This window comes from Diceros bicornis, chromosome 24, assembly GCF_020826845.1.
Source record: "Diceros bicornis minor isolate mBicDic1 chromosome 24, mDicBic1.mat.cur, whole genome shotgun sequence".
NCBI lineage: Eukaryota > Metazoa > Chordata > Mammalia > Perissodactyla > Rhinocerotidae > Diceros > Diceros bicornis.
The window spans coordinates 36,405,717-36,422,837 of NC_080763.1; the positions used below are offsets into that span (position 1 = coordinate 36,405,717).

A 17,121-nucleotide genomic window follows, 5' to 3' on the forward strand; every position below is an offset into this window, starting at 1 on the left:
AACAAGCACATGGCCAGTCTGGGCCTTCGTATCTTAAGCAGCGCTGATCCGCCCCAGATGAGAGCGTGCCTTCTGCACATCTCACAGGCGGGGCTGGGCTGGGTTTAGTAGGAAGGCGCTGGCTCCGTTCTCCCCTCTTCTCTGAGATGGGGGTCGCTGGCAAGCTGCCCTGCTTCGGGGGGGAGGGGGGGGTTCCTTATGTCTTGGGCAGTGCTTTCCACACTAATGTGCACACAAGTCCCCAGGGCAGTCCTGTTGGAGCACAGATGCTGACTCATCGGGGCTAGCGAGGGGCCTGAGAGTCTGCATTTCTAACAAGCTCCCAGGTGACGCTGCAGGTCTACAGACGGAGGTGTCATGGAGTAGGGCTTGGGGAATAATGAGAAACTCATAATACACTTGATACAGGCCGAACACCAAGTTTTAAATGACTCCCCACTGCTCGGAAGATAATGGCAAAACCTGCTCTCCTGCTAACCAGACCTTTCTTATCAAGACTGCCAGACCCAGAAGGCTTGGCAGCACCACCAAGGATGCCAACTGAGGGAGTACATTCACCACAGTGGGGCTGGCGCTGGCTGGGCTGAGAAAGAGCGAAACAAATAAGAACTCACACACACCAAGCACACTAGATTTAGTTATCACTTCGCATGATTCTTGTCTATGTACATATATACACATGTTCACGTATATAATATGTAAAACAATAGCTTTTGTATCATTTGCACATTCAAAAAATGTGCAAGAGGTGAGATACTGATAACCCAGACACAAATTATCAAGAAAGAAACTTCAGAAGCAGAGGTCTGTTAGACATGCTCACACGCATGCGTCACCGGTCTCTTGCCCATCCTGGTTCCGACAGGGCAGGCGACGTGGCCTCGGAGGTGTGGGCCATTCCCCTCCTGGTCTCTAGTCCTCAAGCAGAAGCTCCAGCTCCTCCACTGGCAGGCGCACCCGGAGCTCCTTCTCAGTCATCAGGTCCAGGATCTCCTGCATCTCGTCAGGGAAGTACTCCACAGCGTCCATGTACAACACCTAGGACAGGGAGAGCCGCCGCCCTAGTCAGCCGGCCACTGCAGTCCTAGCGAGCCTGCCCTCCTGCTGCCCGCCACAGCCTGCACGGCCCTTCGCTGTCCTAACCCAGCAGCACCTTGGCACGCTTCAGGAAGGACAGTGACCCCACAAAAGCAGAGCGAAAGTGAGGCAACTCAGTGGGAGGCCTTCTCTTTCCAAAGTGGGAACAGAAGTTGTTGGCAGACACTGCAGTCACCACCAGTTTGATTTTTGAACATCTCTTGACCCGGGCTCTGCAAGGCAGAGGTAGGATGTGGATCCCAATGCTTTCAGCAGCTGGGCTAACTCTGGCAAATGCTGGGAGACCAGCCCACAGCAACACCCATGAAAAGAAAGAAAGGCCCATAGGCTCAGGCTCCACAGGGACAGTTTCACTAAGGAAAGGCCTGGGATGTGCCCTGTCCCCAGTGACACAGGTGCAGGCCAGGCAGACACTGGCTGGACTGAGGCTTGGCAGGAAGGTCCTTGGGAATCTGAAGATACCATGGTCTTTAGAACTCACCTTTGCCCAAGGACAATTCTGAAGTGCTTTGTAGAACACACCTTTGCTTCTTTCTTTATTTCCTAAGGAAACCTGAGGTGAGGGAGAAAAATACAAAAATGATGACAGGCTATAGAAACCACCCCTGTACTGATCCACACGGGGGCTCCTCAGCTGCATCAGCCCGCCCGTGGGGTCGGCCCGGCATCATCACAGTGCCCGCTGGACTTGGGTCCATGTACCATGGGATGCTCTCAGGGGCCACTGCTGTGTTGGGTCGTTCCTGCCCCCACCAATGGGCCCAGAGCGTTGATCTTGAACACTCCTGACTTGTCTTTATCTCCTTCACTCTGAGCCATCACACTCTGCGTTACTAACAGTGCCTGGAACGAGGCCGTGTGTGTGAGATGAGGATGATGATTACACAAGCTGAGAAAATATCTGCTGTAACACTTGCCATTTTCTGAACTCTATCTCAGAGAAATGAGATAACCAGGATTGCTGAATCAGTAACCTTATTAAAAGTAAATTTTCAGGGGCTGGCCCGGTGGCGCAAGCGGTTGATTGCGCGTGCTCCGCTGCGGCAGCCCGGAGTTCGCCAGTTCGGATTCCGGGCACGCATCGATGCACCGCTTGTCAAGCCATGCTGTGGCGGCGTCCCACATAAAGTGGAGGAAGATGGGCATGGATGTTAGCCCAGGGCCAGTCTTCCTCAGCAAAAAGAGGAGGATTGGCCAGTGTTAGCTCAGGGCCGATCTTCCTCACAAAAAAAAAAAGGTAAATTTTCGGGCCAGCCCCGTGGCTTAGCGGTTAAGTGCGCGCGCTCCGCTGCTGGCAGCCCAGGTTCGGATCCCGGGCGCGCACCGACGCACCGCTTCTCCAGCCATGCTGAGGCCGCGTCCCACATACAGCAACTAGAAGGATGTACAGCTATGACAGACAACTATCTACTGGGGCTTTGGGGGAAAAATAAACAAATAAAATCTTTAAAAAAAAAAGGTAAATTTTCAGTCAGGAATTTCTAAGTATAAAATCCCTAGTCTCAACTCACAGACAAACACGCTCTTTCCATGCCCACTGTGGACAGTGGAGCGGCATGTGCCATCCCCCAACTGTGGCCTCTCCCATGTCCTCTAGGGATCTGTGGTTCAGCGGCTCCCCAGGGACTCACAGCCCACCAGGCAGCTCTCCAGGCTGCCAGGCATCTGCAGCTATGAGTGGGCACAGGCAGAGCTCACGGGGCGAAGCCTGTTTCTGGGCTTTCCTCGCCAGACATCGCCTTCCCACAGGAGAGCCTTCTAGTGGACGCCAGCTCTTCCCGCTAGGTGGCTGGTGCATGGGACCAGTGAGGGCTGTTGACTGGCCCCCCAGAAACCAGGCAATGGATCCAGAGACTCCAGTCTACAGCTCAGAAGCTCCATCGACCCAGGACGGCCTCGCTTCTTTCTCAATTCCTTCAGGTTGACTCCCACAGTCTCCAAGACTGTAATTTGGGCTGTAACAGGCATCTGTGATAGCCTTGCTTCAGGAAAGGCTCAGGCCTTCCCCAGGCCCTCCAAGTGCCACTCCCAGACCCAGCTGCATGGCCCGGGGGACTCCCGTCTTCCCTCCCTGGCATGAGCCTCTGAAATTATACCCAAGGGGCCAGAGTGAGCTTTCCTTCCCTTTGCACACCAAAATACTTCAATGTCCTCTCCTAAAATACTAACTAAAGACTTTTTTCCCTTGTTTTTGAAAGACGAAAGAACAATCGTGTTACTGTACTTTCTCAACCAGTGCATTTGTGAGACTCACGGGTCATCGTGGAACCCAGCAAATCCAGGTACATAAGCTGCTAGCCTCAAAGGAGAACCGCTCTCTGCGATTTCCTTCACCAGTCGGCCACTGGAAGACGCCTTCACTGTATCAGGCACGGAGGGTCCGATGCCAGGTGAAAGCTGGGTGGGGACTGCTGGTTTTTTCCGTTCAGGAATTTATATTCTAAGACATGGCCTTGTATCCATCTTGCCCCTCTCACTAGAGCAGAGCTTCAAATGAGAAGAAAAGTCCATGAGCGCTACCCTGGCTCTCTACATCCTCCTTCCTCACCTTCTAAATTTTCTCATCTTAACAAACCATGACTTCTTATAAAATTCCTAAGTCAGGGCTGAAATATAAGTGGTGGGGCCGTGGCACCCCATTATGCCACAGTATCATGACTGGGTAAGCGTGTCTCCTCAGGCAGACCAGGAACATCTTGGGGCACTAACAAAGGTCCACGCACAAAACCAAAGACAACACAGCTAACAAAGGAGCAGAGCTGCTGGTATCGGCCTCCAAGTAAACCTCCGATTCCACCAACGACAGTCTCCAGAGTGAAGCGGTAGCTGCGATTTCACGCAGAGGCCACCCTCAGTGCCCACGCCAAGCCCCAGGAACTAAGTCTCACATACACCACATGAGGGACTCAGCAAACAAGACTCTTGTGAACAGATGACCCAAGCTTTTGGACAGCCCTCACGCTGTGGGTCCTCTGCCCAGAGCTGAGCTCTCCCGACACGGGCAGGAGTGGGGTCGGATGGGGCTGGGGACAGTAACGACGGCAGTGCGGAGTGGCAGCTGTCCCTCTTCAATAACAGAAAAAGTGTCCGAGCTCTCCGTTTAGAAGAGCTGTCTGGTGCTCAGTAATCACTTGTTCCGGCATTTCTGTACCTTCCTATCTGATGCGTGCCCCCTCCACACGGGGCAAGTGACAGCTCTAAGAAAACCAGAAGGCCGAAGGTCTCGGGGCTTTTGCAAAATCTGATTCTTTTTTCTTATCTGACCATAAACAAATCTAAGCAATTGTTAGCTTACATAAAGTTTTAAAGTAATTTGACAAAACTGATATCCAACCCTCCCCAAATAAAAAAAAGATACATTTCTATAACACTTCATCTGATATTCATTCCTGAGAGGAGGCTGACACTCCTGCTGGGGTTTATTTATCCACCACCAGAAAGGTGAACTGAGGAGCATTCCTTTCCCTCCCACCAGCTCTTGTAAATGGTGGCCTTTCTATATATTCTAACCTCCGCCAGCTCTCAACAAAGTGGAAGAGGAAATTATAATGCAGAGTAAAACAAAAATCCAATGATTACCAATTTAGAAACGCCACTGTACCCCTTCTAGTTACTAAGAATTCTTTCATCAGGTCAATGGAATCAGCCAAGCGGTTTATACACTCAAATTTCATTCTTTATTGTGTAGGTAGATGACCAAATTAAAGAACTCTAAGAATCTTGAAAATAACTGCAATTTTAGGCAAACAACAACAACAAAAAGGTTTGGCTGACAGTGGTAATGTGTATGCAGAACAGCACATTTGCAAGTCTCCCCCAGGGTAGAGGTTTTAACCTAACTTCCAACCTTAGTGGAAAATTTCAACTGCTGTTTGTCCAATTCCTTTTTTCTCTCATATTCTCCATAGCCAAGAATAAGTTTTAATTCCTTCAATCATTTTTGCAGGGGGAAAAAAGCAATCAAGCAAATCAGCTTGCATGCATGCAAGTATGCACAGATGTGTGTACAAATGTACATGGGAGGGCACACACGCATGACCAAAGAAACCAACAACCCTCCTCCATGGACCTCGTCCCTCCACGATGCCCTCCGGGTCCCTGCTCCACCCTCTCCTGGCACTCAAGCATACACCTGGCATTTTGGCCTTGATTTGATTTTTTTCACTGTGTTTCTCAAAGCGTTAGGAGCCCACCCAGATGCCTCCAGAGCTGCCAGAGGACGTCACTGCTCTAATTAATGCTTGGTCCAATAACCTTTCTAAAGAGATAGAAACTCCGTAAGGGCCCCAATCACTTCTTGCACGTCAACAAGAATTTTTCCGTCTACAATCCAACCAAAGTTGGCCCATGGTGGATCCTCAGTAAGAACACTGTCCATTTGCACCTCTCCCTACCTCTACCTATAAAAACCTGGAGAAGTTACTCTGGCAAATTTGCAGGCTCTCCCTTTGTAAATTTAAAGGTCTTTCATTTGCTTGGGAAGACTGACAGAATATTAGCGCTGGAAACAACAGGGAGCATGTAATCTGCTCCTTCAGCTGAGTGCCCTAACAACAGGAGTGGAGATTCGACTGGAACCCAGTTCTCCCAACGGCTGCCCCACGCTGCCACCTCGCATTAAGAGGCAGTGGCCGGCTTACAGGCTGTAAATGCACAAGGAACGCCACACCAGCAGTGGGCCTTCTGAACGTTTCCATTTCACACAAGGGAGTCAAGCCATAACATCTGAGTTTTTAGTCTAAAGAATAAATTTTAGGAAACGCACAAACTCCTGTGGTAATTCATCTTGATGCCAACTTCTGCCCACAAAGATGTGCCCATTTGTCCTGGGTGTGCCAATGAGCTGCTCCTCCCCTACTCCTCAGGCCTTTCAGAGGTCAGGGGAGACAAATCCAGATGAATTCTGGAATCTAAGGAGACAGGGGGAGGCCCAAACCTCTCCTAACCCCTAACTTACTCTCTTTGTATCTCTTTACACCTGACTCTGTCATATGTCAACTGGAAATGTTCAACTACTTTGATCAACTTTTGAGAATTTACCCTATGAAATAACTAGAGATATATGTAAGATTTATGTATAAGGAGGGTCACGCCTGGCTTCTGAAAGGCACAATATTCACTGGAGGTCACTTGGATATGACTGAGTAGCCTTGAGCTAAAACAACACTCACGTGGCCTAGAAGACTGTGTTTCTAAAAAGCATGCATCTTGGCAGTAGATGTTTTACAGCAAACGAGGCCCATCCCACCACAGGCCTTTAATCAAAGGCAAAGCCAGTGCACAGACCCCACGAAGCCCCAGAACACCTTTCAGCCTGTACACGCACGTTCACAAAACTAAATGGTGTCTTGCACATTCAATCACTATGGTACTTTTAAGTGAAAACAAAGCTGCTTTAGAAATGTCTATTTTAAACATCACATTCTAGATTGAATCTTATTTGTTAATAACAAAACAGTATCAGGACCTGGAAATTCTTATGAGCAGAAGGGCAAAGAATTTAGGTCTCTTTCAAATGAAAGCTCTTAGACCATTTCCAAGTTGTTGACTCAATGAAGTCAACTCAGAGAAACCACACTAAGTTCTGCTGCACCCAACAGCCCAGTAATTACTCTTCAATTTCATTCTACCAAATACCCAGGGGAAAAATGCAACTTGCGACCCATTCTCAAGTCCTGACATCATTCCCTCAGGGTTCCCGTAAGGGTGAACAAGAGGCTTTCCCTGCAGTGGCTACCGGACCCCTGCGCTTCCTCACCTGCAGAGGAAGAAGCCGAGCCCTGCATAAAAACAAAAAGTCTCAATATTTTCTTACCAAAAAATGCAAATACATCCTCCACAGTAGGGGGCACTGGCTGCCATAGTCACTCCGCAGTGCATTTTCAAACAGGGCTTTGATCCGATGTGTCAAGCCGGTCTCAGGAATTGTGGCGTGGACCTCTCTACCATCTACCCTGCAAGACAAAGGCTCATGTCACTCCGTGACAAGTTCTCGCACGCTACTCGCAGGAGAAGAGCTATGTTAGCGTCAGCGACAAACGGACCGGAGTGTGTCAGAGGCAGTGCTGCCCCTCTGGTCTGTGGGCGCTGCGGGCACAGAGTACAGTTGCGATGTGGCTCCTCCAAGGCCAGAGGAAGGCGGGGTCCATGGTTCTGTGGTTTCTACACAATGCTGAGTCTGCCTAGAAGTCACATACAAACTTCTTGCTTCTCTGTTTTCCAAAGAAATCCCACCCTTTAATCAACAGAATGCAAATCGGACTTTATGGGAGGGAAAGACCTTTCAATTTAAAATAGAGAAAATAAGACTCACAGAGAGTGAACAAAATCCCAACGGAAGAAATAAAAAACAAGCAAAGTGAAATACTATTCAGAGGCAATTCTGCCCAATTTATAAGGTCAAAGTGAAGCAACAGCAAAGATTCCAGAAGGAACAATGATGCCTAAGCTAATACATTCCTGAGACTACCATTTAACCTTCAGATATAAAATACCGCATCAAAAGATGACAGTTAAAATATGACACTGTTATCATCAGTAATAATAATGGAGGCAGGTAATTGTTTCACACTCGCTTTGTGCTCAGCACTTACCTCACTGAAGCCTCTGAGCAGCGCTATGAGGTAGGTTCCTTAATTATACCCATTTTACAGCAGAGGAAACTAGCAGAGAGGTGAAGTGACCTGCCCAAGGTCACACAGCCGGTGAGTGGGAGCTGGGATCTGGAGCCAGACTCCAACTGCAGAGCCTGTGCTCGTACCCACGTCACTTTCACTACAGCTTCTCAGACACTGCAAGGCCTGACAGTCACCACCCACGCACCACAGACATGTTCAGCATCCCAAAAAGCAAGGCCTAGGAAGACAGCCGCAAAAGCCTCTAATGAAAGCTGGTGCTACTTTGTAAGTCTCTTATTCTTCTTTCAATGTTATTCTACAACACCAAGCACACCCACAGCAGCTGTTCTGGGCACTGGGCCGTATTCATTTCCACATTCCTGAGGCCTAGAAGGGTGGTGGGGCCATAGCAAGCATTCCATAAACGTCTGTGGACACATAAACAAGATGATCTGCAATTACCTGTGAACAGTTTCCACTAGTCTCTTCCGCATTTTCTCGGCTTCAATTGCAAACAACCAAGGCTCCAAGGGTTTAGTGGACCTGGTGACTGCATTGAAGAATCTTCTGGTCTTACTGGCACTGTGGGACTTATTCTGAATCTGTACATAGGACCTCCAAAGAACCTGGTTGCCCGGATACAACTTTAAAGCCTCCGAGAGCGCCTCTCGCAGAGGAGCCAGGGGGTAGACACTGACCTTCATGTGGAATCTGAGCAGGCTCGTGTGCATCAGGGTGACGGCCTCAAGGGCACTGCTCAGCCTCTGAGTTCCAGCACTGTCCTCCAGGCCAGAGCCTTCTGGGGAAACAGAGCCCTTCAGCTTTGCCGATACCTGCTCATATGTCCGCACAGCAGCGTCGATCCCCACAGTCAAATACTGGAAGAGCATGAAGCATCTGACCAAGCTAACCAGGCGGTTACAGGAGTCGGTGGGAGCTGGACCAGAGACGCAGCTCTCACCCCAGCAGTCCTGCAGTGCGTGTTCATAAGCTTTCCGAGCTTTCAAAATGTGAACGGCCAAGACCTGCCCGGTGTAGGGCCCATAGGGACCGCTCTCAGTCAGCCTGGTTAATATGTGAACAGCTCGGCTTGTGGCGGCCCCACTCAAGTCCAGCAACAGCTCCACCTCCAGCTCAGCGTAGAGCAGACTGAGTTCACAGAGTTCACAATCCTTCAGTTCCTTGCTCCCTGCCATGCTGAGTGCTGTATCGAAAACTTTTCTGGCATCCTCCGTGTTGCCAAGCAACCACTCCAGATGTGCATACTGCTTCCAGAGGCAAAAATTGTTGCAGTTTTCTGGCTCCTTAAGGAGATTCTTGGCTAGTTTTTTGCAGTTCTTTCCTTGTGACTTTAATCTCTTCTTGTTTTTAGTGTGCAGACACCAGATGACCTAGAGGTAAAAAGAAAAGAATGACTCCAAGTGCCCTGTGATTTTAGAGCAATCCCTTTGTACTGTCACCTTTAGAAAGCCACACAAGGCATCCACACTTTCTTCCTTTACTACAGGCCTGGTAAAAACTAGGGTCCCTGAGCTAGCAAACAAACTGGAATTTTACCAAGGCTATAGCCGCCCCAAAATGAACACATCCAGATTTCCATTCAAAACCTCTATAAACAAGGCTTATATACTCCAACTCTTCTTCTCCAAAGAGAGGTGGCCACCAAATTTTATGACAGTTTTAATACTACAACCTGGTGTGTGCCATCTGTAGTTAAAGCATCAGAACCTTGGGTGTTAAGATTCAATACTAACTGGCGGCCAGCAGAGGGCAGAAGAGTCAATCCTAGCTGAATTTCGAGGAAACAGACATAAAGAGCATAAGTAAGTAGCTTATTTTGTCTATTTTAATAAGCCCCTAAATCCTCTAACCCTGCGTAAGCTGGAGCTTAATTCCTAACACTAACTGCTCATAAAATCACAGACATCTGGTAATACAAAAATCAACACAATCAACAGCTCCAATCACTGAAGGGCTGGACCCCCTGTGGCCCTTCAGAAAGGGCACCCACACACCAGGTGCCTTCAGGGTCCCTGAAGAAAAAGGCGCTGTGGTCCAGTGCCCTGAAGAACACCAAGAGCCTTGTGATCCCATCTATAAACACCAACAGAAAACAAAGTCCCCACACAGGAGGCGGCGGCTGGAGTTACCTTTGCAATCTCGTATCGTAACCAGGAGAAGCAGAGCTGAGACTTCTCCTTGCCTGAAAACAAAGGCATCACGAGGTGGAAGATGTTGCGGATGAACTCCTCGCCCTCTCGGCTGTGACCCCTGGTCCAGCGCCGGCAGCCCAAGTGGTCCATGCGGCCGACACTGCTGACGCCGGAAAAGGAAAGGTTGAGAAAAGTCAACGGCTTTTCATCATAAAGTCCGTTATCGAAGATGCTGTTCTCATCCATGGCCATATAAAGGCAGGAGGCGGGAGGGCTGAAGCCACAAGGCACGCCCAAGAATTGCAGGAAGGCCGCAACCAGCCGAAACTGAAGATCTTCGCTGGAAAGTCGGATCAGAGATTGTCCAATATCATCAAACAACACCTGCAACAAAGACAAAGTCAAGTCACTCATTCAGGAGCCCGGTTTACTTAATGCAGCAAAAACGCCTGCACAATTTTTCCCATAATTCTTTTTACATGGATGTACTAATGATTCCACATTATTCAAATTAAATTTTAAACAGACAGGAGCTAGGTTTTCTGCAAGATGCAAAAAGACTAGAGGCCACTCAAGGCAAGCCGAGAGTTGGAGGATAAGAGCCATTTGCATTCTCACACTTCCTGGGAATTCTCGGAAGGAGGGAGAAGCTGCACAGGCTTAAGCCAAATTTCAAAGTATCCTAATATTCATGGAAAACCTAGAACCATACTCACTTCGGAAAGCACATATAATTGCTTTTGTAGTTACTTCAATAAGTTACAACTGTACACATTTTTTATTTTAAGATAGAAGATAACTTTACTATTTTGTGGTTTCTTTGTACAAAATTGCTTCAGGAAATGAAAAATATGCTCAAAAGTAGATAAAGAGCAGCAAGGTAAAAAGGAAACTACAGGACCAATGGACCATGTTAAGAGCAATTATAAGCACCTGATACTGACTGTAAATGTTCCTAGCCAATTTCATATAATAACTTTCAAATGGAAGACCACAGAGACTACCCTTTGTCTCAAGGTCCTGCTTATCTGACTGTTCTTTGTGGCTCTCAGCAAAGAGGAAATCAAAACATGAGCACAATAAAACTGGACCACCTGGGATTCAACTCATCAAAGCCATCAATTAACCAGAAAGCTTTTCTCCTGCAGACTTTGATTAGAGAAAAAGCTAAGTGACAAGAAATTGCTCACATCACTAGTTTGCTCCAAAAACGAGCTTCCAGGAAACTGCCGAAATTCTGAGCCTTGAGAACTAACTTCTGGAAGGGTGACCATGAACTCTGTAAAACACTCAAACACCAAAGAAAGACCCCACTCTTCCCTAACACTCAGCTGCAGCCAGGAAAGGACCCTCGTGTGCAGACTCTCCCACGACAGTTCACGCAGCAAGCACTCCAGTGAACTGAGATTCCCTGGGAGTGCGCCCCTCCTTCCTGCCCAGAGATCGCCTCTTTCTCTATTCCCCACTCTCTGTGTCCTAATTCCAGTCGGGCCACCCCATTCGCCACTCCTCAAACATCCCATGCACCCTGGGGCCCTCACTCACGCTGATTCCTCTGCCTGGAGCGCAAGTTCTGGCATCAAATAGTCATTCCACGTCCAGGAATATTAAATGAACACGCACCGCAGGACCAGCATTGTCTAGGCACCGGTGATTCAGCAGTGAAAAAGACAGCAGGCAAAAATCCCCACCCTCAAGGCACATAACTTGTAGGGAGGGTCACAGACAACAACCATGCCCACGAGGCTCGCTACCGTAAAAACCCCTCAGTCTGGACCCATACCATGTCACATGTCAAGCAATGTAGTTGGTATCTTGTGAAACTAGGTCAATTCCAGGCATCAAAATAGAATCTCTTCCTTTATTTCAATGTAAACCTTCCAGAGCTGCTGGCCACTAAGACAGAGTAGCAGGTACCAAGTCACGTGATGACAGTAAACGAAACAATGTTAAGTCGAGTGCCTGGGGCGCAATGGGCACTCAGTAAACGCTAGCTCCCCCCCCAACAGGACAAGCTGCACACCGACTGGCCCAATAAGGCCTCTACGTCCAGTCCCTCTTGTGTGCTGGACTCAAGCCTGTCTGCTACATCTTTGAGGACACAAGAGTGGGGTAGGGCAAGTGCGTACAGTTCAAGAATCGAGGACAGCGATTCTGCATCTTTAAACCCTGAGCCCTCAGGCTTCCATGTGCAAAATTAACTGAATAACCTGGAAGACAATCTCCAGAGCGGTGACCAGGAGCACCTCCCCTCTTCCTCGGGGCCAGGAACTATCCGGTCAAGTGCCTCTATGCTCCCACATCACCAGCGGCCAATGAAATTTTACCCTGGTTTTCAGTAAGAGGGAAGTTTCCACAGACAGGAATAAGCAGGCTAGCATCTCGTAAGCCAGGCAAGTGCCCAGAGAGCCCAGCAACCTTCTTTCAGGTGACCAAAACCCAATGGGAATGGAGAGAAGGCAAAGACTCCTCAGCGGGCATCCCTCCTGGGGTGGGGTACTGGCCTGTCTCTCTGGATCCTCACAGTCTTCCTCGGTTTGCTTCTTGGTCTTATCCGGGCGCCACGGCCGCCAGTGCCTCTGGTCTCGGGACCGCTCAGCAGCAAGCCAGATCTGCCACCTGGGCAGAGTCTTATCTCTTATTTCCTGGTCATCATCTTCTGGTTCATCATCATCATCATCTAGATAAGAACAAAACTTCTAGCTCCCCTAACCAGCAAATAAAACCACCATCAACACCCAATCAAACTGTTATGCCAGCTACTGTGGTGGGCACCTGATGAGTATGCCAAGATGAATAAGACTTCTGTGACACTCTGGCATATACAGACTCTCCTATAATCAATCAAGTTCCCAGGAAAAGCCGGCAGATTAGCTGATGAAATCAGATGATTTTTAACACTATCACAGCAATTAAAATGGGAATGACACATATTCTAGAACAGCACTGTCCAATAGAAATTTATGTGGTGATCAAAATGTTCTATATCTGAGCTAATACAGTAGCCACCACCAGCCACATGTGACACTGGGCCCTTGGAATGTAGCTGGTAGAGAAACTGAATTTTTAATTTTATTTCATTTTAATTTTAATTAAAATAGCCACATGTGGCTAGTGGTGGCTACTGTATTAGCACAGTTCTAGAATGCTAAATGACACTTAATGACAGCACTGGTTTAGACTTTCTTAAGCCATCAGGATTTTTAGCCAGTGGCCTTATGATTATGACCTATGTTCACTTCTAAAAAAAAGGTCAATTCAAGATATCCTATACTTTATTTCACTGTTTCCTAACTCTGAACATGCAGAATGGAAGAGAAGTCTGAGTCCTCTGTAAAGTTCAATATTTTAAAATAAACAAACAGGGGCCGGCCTCATGGCTTAGCGGTTATTTGTGCGCGCTCCGCTGCTGGCGGCCCAGGTTCAGATCCCGGGCGCGCACTGACGCACCGGTTCTCCGGCCACGCTGAGGCCGCGTCCCACATACAGCAACTAGAAGGATGTGCAGCTATGACATACAACTGTCTCCTGGGGCTTTGGGGGAAAAAAATAAATAAATAAAAATTAAAAAAAAATAATAATAAAAAATAAAATAAACAAACAAACGGTACGTAAAATGGTACAGCCACCAGGAATCAGTTTGGCAATTTCTTGTAAAACCAAACGTGCACTTACCACAAGACCCAGCAAAGCCCTCTTGGGTGCTGATCCCATAAAAATGGAAACCTATGTTCACACAAAAACCTACACACTAATGCTCATAGTAGCTTTATTCACAACAGCCAAAAACTGGAAAAAAAACAAATGTCCTACAGTAGGTGAACAGTGAAACAAACTGTGGTATATCTAGACCATGGAACACCACTAAGCAGTAAATAGGAACAAACTATTGATACACATGACAATTTGGATGAATCTCAAAGGAATTACACTAAATGGAAAAAAGCCAATCGTAAAAAGTTACACAGAAAACAACAGTGTTGATGAAGATGTGGAGAAACCAGAACCCTTGTGCATTGGCGATAGGAATGTAAAATGGTGTGCAACTGTGGTAAACAATATGGCGGCTCCTCAAAGAATTAAACACAGACCTACCATATGATCTGGTAATCCCACGTTTGGGTATACACCCAAAAGAACTGAAAGCAGGGTCTCAAACAGATATTCACACATCCGTGTTCAGAGCAGCATTATTCACAATCCCCAAAAGACGAAGCAACCCAAGTGTCCATTTACAGATGAATGGATAAACAAAATGTGATATATACAATGGAATATTATTTTGCCTTAAAAAGGAAGGAAATATTGACACATGCTACACATTGGATGAACCTTGAAGATATTATGCTAAGTGAAATAAGCCACTCACAAAACAACAAATACTGTATGATTCCACTTATACGAGGTTCCTAAGGTAGTCAAATTCATAGAGACAGAAAGTAGAGTGGTGGTTGTCAGGGGGGAAGAAGGAGGAATGGAGAGTTAGTATTTAATGGCTATAGCGTCAGTTGGGGAAGATGAAAAAGTTAAGGAGATAGAAGTGATGATGGTTGCACAACAGTGTGAATCCAGTTAATGTCACTGAACTGTACACGTAAAAATGGTTAAAATGGTAAATGTTATATATTTTACAATAAAAAATTGTTTAAAAAAAGTTACAGGCCATATGATTCCACTTACGTAACATACGTGAAATAACATAATAATAGAGATGGAGAACAGATTAGTGGTTCCCAGGGGTGGGGATGGATGGGGGAGGGCAGATATGGCTACAAAGGCATAGCATGAGGGAGCCTTGTGGTGATGAAACAGTTCTGTATCTGGACTGTGGTGGTGGTGGTGGTGGTGGTTAGAAAAAGCTACACATGTAATAAAACTGTCTAGTACTATACACATACACAAACGAGTGCTTGTAACTGGTGAATTCTGAATAAACTCCATAGATTGCGCCAGTGTCAAGTTCCTGGCTGTGATATTGTATAGTATTACCACTGGGGGGAAGAGGGTAAAAGGTGTGTATTCTTTTTTTCAGCTTCCTGTGAATCTATAAATACTTAAAAATAAACAAATAACAAACAAAAACCCCAAAGAATTTAAATGCATTTAAAATACCTGTGTTAACATTTTAAACCCAATATTCTACCCAAACACTCTTCTGAATTTCTCAAAGAAAACTAAAATTTAACTATCACCTTCTTCTAAAGAGCTACATTTAAAGTAATCCTTTAATCACACTGAAAAACCTTTACCATTAGAGAAATTAGCCCTGTGCGCCATACATCAGACTTAGATACCTGAATTTATTACAGTAGGAATTCAAAAGATTCCATGGTTTGGAACAGATATATATATATATATAAAATCAGACTAACAGGAAGTGAGGGTAAGAGAGAAGAAATAAGCTGTGATGTAGGAAGAAATACCTCAGAATCAGCGATAAACACCAACTACTCTCTAAATGCTGACCTTGTCAGAATGGACAAGAGAACTCAAAAATAAAACAAAAACAAAAAATTCATCCACTGGTTTTCTGGAAACAAGAAACTTTCAATCTCCTGACCCTGCTGGGTGTTTTGAGGATTCCCATTAAATTCATTAGAAAGAAATTCACTAAAATCAGTAGAAGATTCTTTACAACGGAAATGTTTGGAAAGCTTACAGGAAATATAAGCACCAAGACACATGCTGAACTTGATATCAAAAAAATCAAGGTTTCAACACTTGCTTTACCTTCTGAGAAATCTAACTTCACATCTGACTGTGAGTGACTATTAGACATTTGGACACTTATCACAGAAGTCATGTTAACTTGGTCTCTGGACACTGCTATGAGAGCTCTACTCTCTCCTCACAGAAATGCAGAATACGGTCAACTTTAGAACATAAGTATCATGCGTTGTAAGAGTCTTGCTCATTAACAAAAACACATAAACAAACAAACAAAAACAACTTAAAAACATAGAACCACGCTGCGTCGGTCACTCAGACAAAGAAGAGTTACCACCAAAAAGACTTCTATTTTTCGGTCCTTCCTCACGTGGCCTTGCAGACTCAGTGGCTAAAAGCACCACACCTACTTCCGTTTGCCCTGCAGGTTATCTTCCTCATACACGAAACCACGGGTCAGCCTGAAGAATAGCTCCAGTTCTTTGGGGGAAAGAACACTCAAGGGAAGTCAAAACAGCTGAGCCTTCGACAGCCCAAGTGAGGCATGACCCTCACCTGACGGCGCCACCCAGAGCAAAGTCACCCCAACACGTGAAGGACCCCTCCCCCACCTTAGTGGTGACAGAGATGTCACCTGGCCCAGAGCTCTGCACTGCCACACAGACCATAGCTAATCCAAAGTTTTCATTGCTCAGATGAAGAATCCAAGGCCCAGAAAGGTCACACCTGTGAGAAAAGGCTGGCCAAGCCTGGGCCTCTCCCCCCCTCCCACTTTCAAAGAAACCAGGGAGTGAAGTAATTTCTGAAGAGCTCAGAGCTGTGCCGTCTAATACGGGAGCCATTACCATGTGGCTATCAAGGACTTGAAAGTGGCTGGTCTGATGAGATGTGCTATAAGAGTAAAATACACACCAAATTTCAAAGAGTTTGCATGAAAAAAAAGAATGCAAAATATCTCATTAATTTTTAATATTGATTACATGTTGAAACGTTAACGTTTTGACATACTAGGTTAAACAAAATACATTATCAAAATTACTTTCACCTCTTTCTTTTTACTTTTTTAATGTGGCTTCTAGAAAATGTGAAGTTAAATATAGGGCTTGAATTCTATTTCTACTGGACAGTGCTGTCTTAAGAGTGTAAATTTGGAAAGTACTTTGGGGTCATTTAGAATGACAGTTACATAAATGCTAGTTAATAATTATTTAATAGTACTCCTAAAAAGGCAAGTATTTTTCAAATGATCTGTTGGTCTGTACCTTGCCAACAAAACAAAAAGACTATCTTAAATACACACTAAAATGGGGATGTGGGGGATTAGTAACAAGATTACTTCTTCAAGAGCAATCTATAAAAGGAAAAATGAAAATTACTTTCCTTGGAAAGAAACTCAAACCCTCAAAGCATTATGTACTGAAAGAACAAGGAGGGGTGGGGGGGGGTCGGCTGCTTTCACAACCCTAAGAGGAAGAAATAATCTATTCTCCCAGGACATCTACTTAACGTACTTTTGACATTTTGATGTTTGTACAACATTCTTAAACTACTGATAAACAGTTTATACATATAAACAAATAATCATG

General features: G+C 46.1%; 1 protein-coding gene across 2 annotated transcripts in view; it reads right to left on the reverse strand.

Moving 5' to 3' along the window:
• Positions 1-612: 612 nt before the first annotated feature.
• The window catches only part of NRDE2 (NRDE-2, necessary for RNA interference, domain containing), a 44,440-nt gene continuing 27,931 nt past the window's right edge, over positions 613-17,121 (reverse strand). For both annotated transcript variants that reach the window (XM_058567538.1, XM_058567539.1), the window contains 6 exons: positions 12,373-12,548; positions 9,866-10,252; positions 8,178-9,106; positions 6,914-7,052; positions 1,580-1,651; positions 613-1,038 (listed from right to left, as the gene is read on the reverse strand). In XM_058567538.1, coding sequence (XP_058423521.1) covers positions 913-1,038; positions 1,580-1,651; positions 6,914-7,052; positions 8,178-9,106; positions 9,866-10,252; positions 12,373-12,548 — 1,829 coding nt within the window. In that variant the 3' untranslated portion in view covers positions 613-912. The remainder of the gene's footprint in view (positions 1,039-1,579; positions 1,652-6,913; positions 7,053-8,177; positions 9,107-9,865; positions 10,253-12,372; positions 12,549-17,121) is intronic.